Below are 14,994 nucleotides of genomic sequence, written 5' to 3' on the forward strand. Positions count from 1 at the left end.
GGAACACGAGGGGCGATTTTCGTCAGTCGGCGGCGCCTTGATGAAGACATTATTCTGCAAGTTTGTACGTACCTTAGAGAGGGTGGTAGGGTGAGGATAAAGGTTGACGAGGCAGCTCTGTCGTCTGAGCCTGTAGTCCCAACGAGTCTCCAGATGCGGAATTTCCATGGTGTCGCAAATACTCTGCACGTGGGAGGCGGTGTGAGCGCTCTGCGGCCCAAAAACTGCTGCAACCCCGCCCCGCAGCAAGTAGCACACTGAAATCAAACACACAGCGTTACGTACACCAGCTCGCGAGACTGTTTGCTCTTTCCGTTTGTTATGAACAGCTTTCACCGTGGTAAATATACTCGCGTGGAGCGAACTGTGGCCTCGTTTTGTGGAAGGTTTATAACCTCGGGGGTGGGAAAAAATGCACAACCAGGGAGATTGAATTTGATAAATTACATTAGTTGAATCGAATATAGGAAAATATTCTGTAATTCCATTTTCTGTAATTAGAGTATTTTATTTTAGACGAGCGGCTTGAAAGCTGAGTGAAGCTGAACTGAGATATCTATTCAATATATTTTTCTTGAGGGTAGAAAAATATAGGGAAGAAAGAAGGTAAAAGGTTCGAAAATGAGTAATCCATTAATTCCGAAATATTTATTTTCACGGAGTTTTTAATAGATCATTTTTCACTCAGTCTTTTCAGCGTCGAATGGTAATTTACGTAATGAAATGAAGAAGATACGCGAACGTATCTCGTGATCATGTTCCAAAGAGCTCGAACTTCTCGAATGTACAACGTAACTGTCACTCGTTCGCCATTATCGATTAATCATTCGAACTCCCATGGAACTTTCGTCACGCTAACTTTCCACTACATCCTGTTTCCTATCTCTAGAACTTCTAGGACCACCATGGTGTATCACAAACACGTCCTCATCGGGATCTTTACTGTTTGATAAAACATGTTCGATTTTGGTTACTAATTCATTGAAATGTATCAATAATCTTAAATCACAGAATTTGTTCACAGTTTTGACAACAGAAGTATGAAAAATGTTTATATTAAATTTCGTTGTTAAATTTATATTAATTAATAGAAAATAACGTATGCGACAGTCAATTATGAAATATTTTTGTTTCTTACTAATATATGTATATCACTCTAAATGAAAGGATACATATACAAAATGAAAGAGCAGCATGGTAATCAATGGCCTAAAAAACAAGTTTGTGCACATAATTATCCTGCGTACGATACATTTAATTAAACCGTGATTCATGGAGCAGATTCATAAAATATATGAAAAGTATCGATTGGCTTATTGACGAAGCAAAAGCCAGAATTTCAATTCCATGTCCGTCTTTCTAATTTCAATTCCAGCTTCCAGGAAAGAACACCCTGTTCCCATGGGAAATACGGGTCGTTAATTAGCAAGATATTAAGGTAATCACGTTAATGCGCGACGCGTTTAATGTGTTTCATAACGCGGTCGCATTGTATCGACCGAGAGATAGCGTATTATTGAATCTAGTAATTAGCCAGGACAGATAATATTTCGTAACTAGATTTGTATTTCATTAAAGCAACCCTCGTCAAAGTCTCGACGCTGTTTATCACCTTATTCGCGTGATCGAGGCGGCTGTAACGAGCCTACCCATTTCCACCGAGCGACATTCATTTTTCCTCGGTCCTCGACTTCTAGATCCTCCAGGATTACGCGAGACTCTCCAGCTGAGAGTCTAACAGTCTCCCACGGTCTCAAATACAGTCGCGTTTTGATTAATTATTAGAATGTGCGGCGCATTCATCTTGCGCTTGGATTCGTTCTCTGTTCGAGGGAAACTCCTTTAACTGTTGCGAAATATAGATGGAAAGTCAGAAATTCTAGCTTTTGATTAATGGTAAGGAAGTTATAAATTAGTGGACTTCGATGTATAGTAAAGTATAAAATACATAATCTTTTAATTCCTTCTATTATACTGAAATAAAGAACACACTAATTTTTATTCAAAGCACTAACTAAAAGTCAACAATACTTTGCTACAGTTGTACATCTTTGATACAAATATATTCACTTTTTAATATCGTACTTAAAGCACCCTGTAGAATCCCCTAAAAAACCCCCCTCCCATCGCAAATAATATAAGGATGCATCGCGTTTGCTATAAAGCCCAGAAACAGTACTTTGAATACGCGCGAATACACGGTGAAGCGTGCAAGCGCAGCTTGTCACAAATAGAAGTTCCATTCGGTCGTCGGCTTTTGATCATTTATTCCACGAGAACTCCCCTAGTATCCCCTAGAAGTTAGATTTTATGCTACAAAAGGATCGGCCAAGAGTTCCCTGGCTTTCCCAGTGGTACTTACGTATATCCCCTCAATTGGAATCTCTATAATCGAGCAGCAAAGTCAGCTCCCGATAGAGGCGGAGCGCCGAAACCGCAAAGTAATACCGGACAACGCTCGCGGCGTTTTAAGTTTGAAGTATGATATGCGCTATATTGAAATTCCAGATGCAATTTCATTCGGTTGCCTCGGGCGGGCGAAGTCGTCCGCGGGAACGAATCGAAATCTAGTCTTTCTTGCGAAATAGAGGAAAAAGTAGCACTCGGATGTACGCACAACCAGCCGTGTATATTATTGCGCAGAGAGGAAAGACGGAAGGAGAAAAGCTGGCAAAACGGTGCAAGGAAATTAATGGAGAAGCACACGCACGAGCGAGTTCACTGATTACAGTGAATTACGTGAAAGTTATCTCTCGCTCATGAAAATCCATACGAATCGCGCGAATTTCGCAGCTCGAAGACAGAGAACCGACTTTCTTTCCATCTTCCCACGGACACCTCTTTCTCTTCTGGAATAAAAAATTCAACGTCCCTCCGTGAAGTAGGAAAAGAAGAAAGTCTTAAAGAAACTTTCTCTGCTCTTGGAATATTCCTCTTCGTCCAATAACATCGCGGCACGCGGACGTAGGAGAAAATATTCGAAAGATAAAAGGGAGGAAAATGTGCCTCAGTATTTTCGACATTACCCTCCGCCACCTTCTCGCGCGCTACTCTCGCGCCTCTGCACGATTGCTCGTCTGTCGCTGAAACAAACGCGATATTTTGAGATATTTCACGAGGTATGCGCGGAGAGTAGGATGATATCACGTAGTGGTAGCTGAGCGCGTATTTCGCGGCTTGCGATGTTGCTTGTATCCGCTGGGTATCATCCTGGATTTGCAAGCGGATAGGATTATCGCTTGCTAATGTATCAAAGCCAGTTGGCAAGCTGTATGCAGCTCGGGAAACACCTATCCTTCTGTCTCCGGTGGAGTGAAGTTCAACTGCGTCTAATTCCTCGGTTTCCCTTTATACTTTGTGTACAAAACGTGGCCATTAAGCAGTTTCCGCGCGAGAGGATTGCTCCATGCTGAAATTTAATTCTCTCTGTGTCATCGTGTTACGTGATATACTTTCTGATGCTTTGAAGACTCGCGAAGAGTTTGTGGTAAATCACTTTGGCTGTTCATGTGTAATCAAGTATATATTGTAAACAGTATTTAGTTACATGAAATGCAATGAATATATGCTGAATTAATTTTGTTTGGGTGGCTTGAAAGTCGGAATAGAGTATAGAATATCTGAGAAATTATAAAGTTCTTCAATTATTGGTATTATAATAATATATTGATGCTAACTTTATGGCATTATTATTGTAAAAATATAGAATCTTTTATGTATCGTTTCAATTACATATTCGTTAGAGCTTCTACAGACTAGCTACGATTAGATGACTATACTAATTTTCATGAAATAAGTGGTCATTTTTAATTTGCCCTCGAAAATACACTTTCTAAACTAGTTCTCGTTAATTTACTCCAACTCTACCAGTCTCTTTGAGCCACTCCAATTTTGCTTATATTCCTCTTAACCTTCTCTTAGAACGAGGTTCATGACACGACTGCTTGGAATCCCTTGGTGCCCCTTTAATTTCGTCGCGATGCCATTTCATACTTGAGACGTCGTTTCCATCTCAAATGAAAAGAAATAAGCTAGATCTCACCTAGCCTTCCAATATACACAGTAGCCTGTACCCCCTGCCAAGATTTTTCTCATCCAAAGGATTCTAAATCGTATAACTATAGCTAATTCACTATAACAGCTGTGCACACATTTCTTAATCCTCCTAAACCAATATATACGATCTTTGACTAGTGCAAATACCTCTAGCCAAAGGTAACCAACGTCATCGTCTCTAAATAATTCAATACAAAACTACGAATGAAAACCAAGTCCCCCAAAACCAAGAATATATCCACGAAATTATCATTTCTCGTAGCACTGAGCCACAGAGAAGCAAACGAAGATACAGTTCTACTCGTGGCAGGCGATATGTCTTTATCTTCCACAGGCTTCTCTCTGTCGGAATCATTCGAGTGGTTCGGTACGTCTACCAGTCGACTCGGCAGTTCCTCTTGTTTCCCAGCGCAGACCAGACCACTCTTTCTCCCCGTACTCGTTTCTTATTCAAGATTAGGGCGCGCTGCCTCTGTATACTTAGGCTCTCTGGCTCCCGAGCTTTCTTCCTTATCCTCTGGATTTTTGTCTTCGCTATGGGTATCCCTCTCCCGCCTCGCTGTCCTCCCCTTTGCTTTTAAGTGCATATCCCCTTAATTCTTATTCTCCGCGTGACAGCCACGGTTTGTAAACGTCTTCTCCCAGCTCCTTCCGCTCGACGCGATTCCGTCCCACTTCTCGGCCTGTTTCTGGCTGAACAGCTCAACAGAGGTGCCGCGAGATTTTTGCGAAAAGACGAACGAACACGAGGACTCTTCGAATTTCGACGCGTTCCTCTCCAAGATCGCGAGAGGTCCCCTTTAAGCCTGACTTTAAACAAGCTTATTCATCGCATGCATAAACATCTCAATTTCCCTCTGCCCCAAATTCAGCCACCATCCCTTAACATCCACAATTCCCGATTCCCCCGCAAACAAGAACGAACCAGGGCGAAAAGCGCAGCGCGTTCAGACGTTTATAGCTTCTGCTCTACCGAATCTCGACCGCCGATCACGGGGCGTGGAAAAACTCAATGGCCGCGAAACGCAACACGGGCGAAGGTGTTCTATTCAGTTTCGACTCGTTGTTGGTCCAGAACACTATGCGTCGGCGTCGAAAAGCCGATCAACCGTGACGGTTTTACACGAAAACAGTAGGCGTCGCATCCGTTGTTTACCTTCTGTTTCTGTTTCCCCTTTTATCCCGCGACACGGCGAACTTTCCTGGCCCGTTTCCATCGCGCGTTTTATCGAACGCCCCGCTCACGGATCTGTCACCGAAAATCCGTGGCGAGGCTGGTGGGCCGCGGTCGCAGTTCCGCGACGCAGCTGGAGCTTCGTATCGCCGCAACATCCGCCGACGAGCGAAGTGTACGCGCGATGCGGTCTATGTAAATTTACACGTAAAACCGCGATAATTTTGTAGCGTCGCGCGGCCGCGCACGAGCGTCGTTGGTCTCGGCAGCCTCCTCGTCCTCCATCGTTGCGAAGTTTCGATCTGGCCATGTACGACCGACGAGTAAATTCTGATTAAATAATGCCAATTAACAGCGGCGGACTGGCGATTAGATCGCTTCAGATTTAGTACGGCGCATAATTAATCGCGGTGTAACGCCGACCGAGAAAATTGAATTACGAGTCGTTTGCCACGTTACCGGCTGATCATGATGCATTGATGAAGCGCACTGGGGGGCAATAGTTGGGGATGATTCTATCAGATATGGAAAGTGAGGAATTTTTGACTTTTTAAGTAGACTTGACGTGGGTGGATGAATGCGTTAATTTTTTTAATAGTGGAATAAGGAGTATGACGATCACTATTGAATATAAGTTTTCAGACAAGAGGAGTATTCTTTATATATATTGTAGTGTAGTTTTTAAGAGAGATACACTGAACATTTTGCATTTTATTTTCTATTTGAACTAGTAGATCTTAATATATCTATATTTTGTTCTGCAGATATTCTATCACTGGATTATAGTTTCAGTTTATTTTTTACTCTACAAATATCAGAGTTATGAAACTTTATCTTTGAGGTCCCTGTTGTTTCCCAGTCTAGTCTCCACTACGTAAGCTTCTATATTCTATGTTTTTGATATATTTACTTTCACTGCACAAACCATCCCCGAATTCCTACAACCCTCTTTCACTCTGCCCGAAAATCCAAACAAACCTGAATGAAACAGCTTAGGAATAGATTCCCCCCTTGAAAAATTAGGGAGCCCCGTCGATTGCCTCAGCCATACACAACTCGCTCTCTACTCTCTGTTGCCTCCACCACGAAGCAGTACGAATGGAAAGACGCTCAAGCATCAGCGTCTTATCGAGCGTTGGTTCTCGATAAATTACACCTGAAACATGAACGGCTGAGCGGTGTCCCGCGGAGACGATATCTTTCCACACGCTCGAATAAATACGGTAACCGGAATAAATTCAATTCTGTTTCGTTTTGCCGTTCACTGTGCTCGAGTCCATCCAATTCCCCGCGTCTCCCGTATCTAAGACCTATTTACGTTGAAAAACCTACCGTTCCCCGACGCTATCCCTTCTCAGCGACCCGAATCGACTCTGGAATCGATCACGCGTTTCCTGAGCTCGGGGGCCGATCCACCTATAGCGACGCGTTCGTTTATCAGCATACACGGGATTATGCTAATTCCGCCGACACAATGAACTGACAGTCAGGACGATATTCACGCGTACGGGAAGATGGCGGGATATAGAGCGAGGGGTAACAGTGGCGGCAAAGCCTGCTTGATACTAAGCAGCCTGGAGAGTGATTTTAATCCCTACGCGATGAGGACCGAATTGTCCTCTAATCTTCTTTATACCGTGCTCTGCCGCCAACTGACTGCTATATCCTCGACGAGACTTGCTGCTTTCTTACGCCCACTCGGCTTACGACAGTTTCAGCGTTTCTTTGACAAGTATTTGAGTTCCTAAGCCTGCTTCTAATGCCACCAGTCTGGTATATTATTCAGGCCTCTTCGCTAAGTCTGTGTATATTATAAAGCTAAGGATTAATTACCGTTTGAACTTTGTGGCTCAGATTCACTTACTTTTAGTTTCAAAAGAGAGTTTATATTTTAAGTCTGATATATTTTCTGTGCTCGGTGTAAAGTAGTGTCGGGGAGTTTGAAGTTCTGGTGAAATTCATTGGGTTTCAACCTGGGTGAGTGTAATCACTTTGTTAGAAATATATAAGAAAAATTAAACATATAATTGCAATGATAATATTAATAAATAATTTTTGTGTATTGAAGAAAAACTGTTTTATTATGATTATATCAGAGGCTTCTAAAATTCTAAATAATTCGCGAGCTGTAACTTTCAACACAGTTGTCTGTTCAATCCCATTTCTAGACACTTTCTTCAGTCGCCGTGAACTGAGAGCTTTTTGAACTATATCAGCGGTTGGTTCGTCCTTTGCGAAATATTAAACGCTTTTGGTAAAGGAGGAACTTTGTTAAGCAGGATTTGCGTTTACCGTTGATTCGACCAACTACCAGCGTGCCAAATCCCTCATTGGAGCCAAGGAGATCGATACTTTCACGAATACACCGTCCTTTCTTAAATGAAGCGGGCATTGTCAGGCAAAGACGTGCTTTATCTACTGTCGCGCGATTCTTCGTGATAAGGTGGCAACGTCGATGAAATATCGAATGCTCCAGGGACCTTGGAGATGAAACTAATTCCCTCACGGACGTTGCAACAATTCGATGCTACGTAAAACGTTACCTCGTTCGAGACATCGCGATTGCCACGAGAAAAGATGAAACAATTCGAGAAATGTAATATTTTCGATAGTGGTGAGTAAATATATCAACTGTTTCCACGAAACTAATTCGAATGGGAAATAATAGAGCGTGGGAACATGAGATAGGGTAGTTTCCTTGGTTTAGAAAATGTAAAAAAGTTAAAAGTTCTGTACGGTTCAGAATATTCATATTTGTACCTCTAATAATGAAAATGGTTTAAGTTGAAATTCTAAAAAAATTGAATTCATTACATATTTAGTAGTAGGTACCTCGATTTATATTACAAAATGAATGACGAATTCCATTTCTTTAGATTTTTTACTTAGACCACTTTCACAATTACCATCAAATTTCACACGAAAATCCCTAAACTTATTCTCTCGATTTTTTCATTTACGATTACCCTAAGACTCCCCATCTCAAAAAAGAAAATAGTTATCCAATAGTCCTTCTTCTTCCTCCATTTCAGAACCCCAAAAACCGAAGTACAATTTGAAAGACAGAGTATCTAGACGAATGTAAATACAACGCACTCCTAGTTTCCTTTTATTCTCTTCATTAGAATCCCAGCTCACGTACGTCTTCGCTGTTCAGAATTTCGTCGAGATTCGTCAAACCGAGCGATCACCAGCGACGCAACGACGGGAATACGTCCAACGAGGATCATTCCTCAGACGAATTCCGAAACGACGACGTTCCATGGTTGAAATCCGACGAGGTAAACGAGAAACGTAGCTTGTACAAAGGGCGTCCAGCCGGGGGCTAAATAATGTCGCGATGTCTGAACTTCATTTCATTTCCATATCGCTTACCTCGTCAAAATTGCCTCGCGGACAAGTTTCGACCGTTTTCTCGCTCCCTTATCGCGGAAACAATTTAATTCTTATCCATGGCGATATTACAAAGGACAGAGGGGATCGAGACGCTTCTTCATGAGGCGTTTCTAGTGCAGTCGATGTCTCTGCGTCTCGGCCTTCATCTGATGCCCCTAGAATCAGTTTGCCTGACTTTAGATAACCTGATATTAACCCCACGGCCACACCGTTCCTGTCGGCGTTCTGCCCTTCCCTTAATTCTGTTTAGCCTTTAACGAGCCACTCCCCGTGGTTGCTTTAAGTCCGCCTGGTTCACGAGCTATTGCTGTTGTTTCGCGTTGGATTATGTGATCGCGTTCAGGTAACGTTAAACGAGCCGTGGTTATACGAGCTGAATCGGGAATCATGGTATGGGTCGATTGCTTTGTCGAAAATACGAGGGTCAGGCAATATGTTCGTGAAATGACGCTTTAGGGGAGGGTAAATAAGATAAAGGTACGAATTAGTTTCTTGAAGGTGCGAGGAAAGTTAGTGGTTGTGGGTGTGTTCGAGTTGAGGGAGGAAAGAGGAAATATAGAATTGAGTTCTTTTTGTGCTCTGATACGTAATAGGAATTTTAAGTTCTGCACAGTGGATATGGAGGACTGTGGTCATAAAGGTCTTTGAATTCTTTAGAATTCGAGAAATTTGAGTATCTGAGTATTGAAAGATTTTAATAACTAGGTAGATATTTGAATATTAGAATATTTGGAAATTAGATGATTTGTATCATTGAAAATAGGGGTTTTCAGATGTGAGAGCTTATAGATATGGCTATTAGTATCTTTACTAGGAAATAAAATTTAAAAATTTGAAAATTTGAAAATTTGAAAATTTGAAAATTTAAAAATTTGAAAATTTGAAAATTTGAAACTATAAAAATTTGAAAATTTAAATATTTCAATTCTATACTAAAAATCATAAATATAACCAGACACTTCCCTATATTACAATTTTTTTTCTCCAAGCACCATAGTATCTATTACATAGTTCCGTCTCTTTATCGACTAATATCCGGTCATCTCGCGAACGAAGCATCGTTTTTATCAGACTGCACTCAAACGCCCCAAGAAAATGTCACCCCTCCCATATCCATTCATGGTGGCGTGAAACGTACTTGCGAATTACAGCAATGTGATCTCTCAAATCGGCGGCGACGACATAGCTGTTGAGGATAGGTATTACCTCAAGAGATCGTTGAACGTAATAGGAAGCCGCATAAGTACAGGTATTCAAAGCCGTAAAGGACTTGCTCGAAGGCCGTACCTTAAGATTATGCTTCTTGTTGAAAAGTTGATCCCGCCCGAATGGGCTACTTTCCGCGTGACAATCCCTACAATTACGCCTATATCGCGCTCAAACGGCCCAGATTTCATCAAGGACGTTGACGAAGAATACACGCCGCTGCGAAACATAAATAGGACTCATGGGCTCTGCACGATTGTTGTTTACGACGCAGCGTCACAATTCACTAGCGAAGGATGCTTAAATACAGTGATTTACGATATCATTCGAGGTCCACTTTAGAATCACTCGACCACTAAGAACGTACCATTTTCTCCGGGTCTACCGAGGGGGTGAACCGAGACTGCAATGAAAGGAGAATAGCGTTTCAGAAGAGCGTACGTATATCAGCTCGACCCACATATGAGGGTACATAATTCAGGGAGAGGGCCAGCCACTCGCTGCAGCCACTTCTGCTCGATCGACTCGTATCGAATTTCCACGTTCGCCAGTTCGAATCCTCCCTGCTTCGTTCCATCCCCGTCCACCTACACAGCTTTCTGCCGTAACCCTCGCGTAGGCTCAGCACAGAGTTCTCGCCCCCAGGGAACTTCGGAAATTATCTCCGCGCATTAACCCGAAACATCTCGAACGTCGAGCAATCCAGGAAGTCGACTCACTGATCGAATTGCTCTCCACGATGGTCGAGCCTATCGCGGGATCGGGTTAACAGAGTTTCTTTCAGTCAGGGGCAAGTTTTCCAGGGCGAATGTCCATCGTTTTATCGTCTAATTGCGAGCAGCTTCGCTGAAACGGCCCAAGCGCTCTCTGATTCGCGCGTCGTCGCTAAAACTTCACCCGTGGACGTAAAAATAACGATCGCTGGGCAAATTTGCCTCGAGGAAAGTTTCAACCGTCGCCTCTGGTCCGGTTCTGTTATCGATAAAGTCGCGACTTTTAATTTCACCGCTGCGAACTCGAAGCAAGTTTCACGGGTCACAAGTTCCTGGGTTCTGGGCAAGTAACTGTGACTCCTGTACCCCGCTTCCACGACCAATTAGCTTCTACTGACTTTCCTGGGGGAAGTAGTTCCGGGGATGATAATGGGTGATACAGGAGATACACGGAAGTTAAGTGGCGGCAATAGATGAACTTGGGATTCTTTGAAAGTGAGTCGGATTACAAATGAAGTAGAACAGTGGATTTTCGCTCAGGGTCGCTGTTAATGGTTTCGAAACTGAAATTAATTTTTGCATTTTAAATGTGACCATAAGGGGATATTGAATTGTTGATTTAATTATGGCACGCCGAGTTATTAGACTATGTAAGTACTGAGTTTGCGTAAGTTGCCATCTGTGTACTCATTCAGTAAATGTAGACATTTACTTCCTAGAAACTCCTTCCTTTTTCTTCAATTCAAACGTATTATATCATTAAAATAATCGACATCTTTTGCTAAGTAATTGACTACTAGGTCAACTACCTTAACATAATTGAATTAATTTTCTACTCTCCTCTAGAATTAATTTTATATTCACTTTATTATAAACTCTTTCCTATTTTTAATTGTATCTAGTAACCCTCAACTTTTGTTTCCTCTACCCACCCAATTTTTTTCCACCCCAAGGAACTAACTCGGTCGCCCAAACCCCATCCAATCTCCTCTCACCCATAAAACCCAACTAATCACCCCATAATACCATGCACCTAATTCCCCATTCAAAGCGGCCATACAACAATTTCCCTATCGCGGCTCCTACAGACGTCCACCGTTAACCGCAAAACTCGGCCCACGAACCTCATTGGCAAACAACCACCCCATAGCGTCGAGCGACAAGCGTTGGAGCGGCTCCTGAAATAAAGACGGGGTCACCGAATCGAGTATTGGCGCACGTGCCCCGTAACTTCGATCTGTGCCACGATCGCCTCGAATGATAAGCCTTTATTGCCAGAAGGAGCAGCGAACCGTCCCGTCGAACGACCTCCCTCGCTCATAACGCACCGAGCGTATCCGCGGGGCTACCCTGGGCATCGACGAGCGCGTCGCAATTAGAATAAAACCGCCGTTGGGGCCCTCGTCGCGACGTGGCGGATTCAATGAACGCGATTCCCAATAAAACGGCGATACCATTGGCAGTCGAATCCAGGAGGCAGGCGGCGCGGTTACGGAAGAGGGTGCTTCCCTCGAATACGGTCATCTACTTTCGAAAGAACGCCGCGCCATTACGTCGAACCGTTTTCCCCTGTCGTGAAATCGCAGGTGGCGAGCATATGAGAGAGTCGAGGGGCTCTAGGACCGCAGACCGCGCGCGGCGAACAGTAAAGTTTGAAATCGTGGACCGAAGGCTTGGCTGGGGCAGCCAGGGGGAAGTCGGGGGCTGGCTCGTAGGAAACGGGAGTAACGAGCACTCCTGCCACGCCGCTATTCTTGGGATAAAGTTCGCCTCCGACCGCCTCTTTATTTCCACTTGGCTGCCGGCTGTCTCGGATAGGGTTTATTATCGCCCCGCCGCGCCCGCGTTCTTCGCGAATAGATGCCTAAACGCGCGTACCGCTGTCGTAAACAGTTTCGGCTCGAGGAGCTTTCCTCTGTAGCACTCTGCCGGTGAAAAGATGTGACTTTTACAGGCTTGATTGCGGGATATAGTATTTATAAGAGGAGTCGAAGGGGATTCGGTGTTCGGTGGATTGGAGGGTGGTGGGGAGGGGGCTGATAGGATGTTTAATAGGCAATCGTGGGGGCAGGTTTTCTGCAGGGGAGATTGGTAAGGTGATGGCGGGGAGTGTGGGTAGTGAGGCAACGATGCGAGTATCGAGTTGACGTAAATTGAAGATTACGGTTGCGCGGGCCAGTCGAATAAGGAGCACGAGCGAGAAACGTATTGCCTAGTGCTCTTTGCAAATGGATGCTTAAATGCGCGCACGACTTGTCGTAAACAGTTTCTAGAGGATATGGCGCTTTCGTCGGTAATAAAATGGAGCGATATTTGGCTCGGTAATTCTTGAATTATGCGAAATGGGGAGATACAGGGGGTCTCAACTTGGGCGTTGTAAACTGTTTTTGTGCTCATCTTTAAGTTCATTTATATACATTCGTTTATGTTATGTAAAATATGTCTGACTTGAGACTTACTGTACTGACTTCGCTGTGCTCAACCTGGCTGTATGTCGACAGTAGAATAAGGCCGAAGTCAGACACACTTCACTCATATTTTAAGTGTTTTCTCAACAATTAACATCACTGAAACAAATCTTTAAACGCATTTCTGTCAGCTTTGATTTCCCATTTTACCTTATTTTGTTATGTAGGATCACCCCTTAAAACTTGTGATGCCTGTTATCAACAGGTTCTATAGGCTCTGATAATTGAATTAAGCCAACTCTATTCGTTTCTTTTTTCTTGCCACTGAGATGTATCCCAACTTATAGCTATCCTTGTATCAAATGTTCCTCAAGAAGGCAGGTCACGCCACCTAAATTGGAAGAGTCTGTACGTCAGAATGAAACTCAGAGTATTATTACGAAGAGAGCTGGCATAATTTTTGCAACTTCTGTTTTACATTAAAGATGCACGAAGTGCAGAAGAATGGCGGCGCTAACTTAGAAGACGACCTACGAATTATCAAAGTGGAAACGACGGTAACTTGGATATTACGTGTCGTGGAAACACCGACGATAAGGAGTTTACGCGCGAAACGTATTACGCCAGCGAATATTCCGAATTAAGTTTCGCGGAAGGCGAAGAAATTCTATCCACGAACCGCGCTCCTTTCGCTCCCGTTACATCCCTGAATTTCAATTTCCACGTGAGCTACATGCCACTTTAATCCGTTTGTCTGCTTACGCCACATTTTGTCAGCCGAGCGAGATCCACTGGCGAAGAGAGTATAACCCAAAAATTGTCAATTAAAAATACGATATCCCAAAGGGGAGCAGGCTGACGTCGAGTGGAGATGAAAATTCGTCTCGACTTCTTTCACTACTCACGACCTCGCAATGAAACGCCTAACATTATGGCTCGTATTTGGAGCTCGTCGACGCTTAATAACGTGACGTTCACCTTGCGCTTAAGCGTTCGATGAATCAAGGAACTCTGGCTCCGTCGAAATAGAACACTCGATGGTGGAGTGCTGTGTAATTGTAGAACGTCAAGGTAATTGCGACGACAGAGTATTATTTTCGCAAAATTCACTTTACCTAGTGATTGTTATTTTTAATTTCCACTGAAATAAATACTTCCGTGAGATATGTCAGCTATTTTTTACGTGGAAGTTCACTTGCGTGGTGCATTTCGAAAGTAGGACATTCACAGTTGCAGGAGAATAAGCCCAGTTCCAATACATGTTCAAGTATTTATCTCGAAACCGAATCCGAAATGTGTAGTTACATGGAACTTGTTTAATATCTCTGTATATTGTTCAATGGTTGGGATATTATGAAAATAATAATGGTTATCCAGACAGAATGAAGAAACATGGCAATTAGCTACATCGACGTCCCTTATAACATTGAATTACGGATGAATGCGTTTATTAACACAGTGCTGATGCAGTTCCAACATATCAAAGCGTGAAATCCTTTGTGTTTTTCTCTTATCCAAATCACTGAGCTGGAAAACAGAGTCGCGGATATAGTAATATTAACAGCTTCGAAATTTTTAACCTTTTAGGTAAAATAGGTATATTTTAAATTGAATTTTCTGACATCTCTTGTTAAACAACCTGTACACGATATGACATTTCCTACTTATTTCATTATGTGTAGATTTTCCTTGTATTATTATGCATTCATGAATCAGCCTGTATATTTCCTTCTCCTTTCACCCATTCATAGTCACTTAAATTCACATAGGTACTTATTTCCCTGAATTCAGTAACTCTCGAACTTCTGTTCAACAATGTATTATGTGTTGCACCACAATCGGCATTACAGATTTTCCGCGGGAAAGCCAATGACGCAGAACCTTTTGATTTCAATCCCAAACGTTTCACATGTTCCACAGTTCACGACAATACTAAACCATGCCCACGAAACAGCCACGAAGCCAGCGTCCTACACGTTCGCAGATTCATTCGAGCGATAGCATCGAGCGTTGCCCAACTTTTTCCCCAAAAACTGCCCCC

The 14,994-nt window shown here is 43.0% G+C and overlaps 1 protein-coding gene across 4 annotated transcripts in view; it reads right to left on the bottom strand.

Moving 5' to 3' along the window:
- Nucleotides 1-14,994, bottom strand: part of Kair1d (Kainate-type ionotropic glutamate receptor subunit 1D) — a 157,083-nt gene that overhangs the window by 104,431 nt on the left and 37,658 nt on the right. For all 4 annotated transcript variants that reach the window (XM_076389483.1, XM_076389486.1, XM_076389485.1 and 1 more), the window contains exon 3: nt 73-257. In XM_076389483.1, coding sequence (XP_076245598.1) covers nt 73-257 — 185 coding nt within the window. The remainder of the gene's footprint in view (nt 1-72; nt 258-14,994) is intronic.

This window comes from Calliopsis andreniformis, chromosome 12, assembly GCF_051401765.1.
Source record: "Calliopsis andreniformis isolate RMS-2024a chromosome 12, iyCalAndr_principal, whole genome shotgun sequence".
Lineage (NCBI taxonomy): Eukaryota > Metazoa > Arthropoda > Insecta > Hymenoptera > Andrenidae > Calliopsis > Calliopsis andreniformis.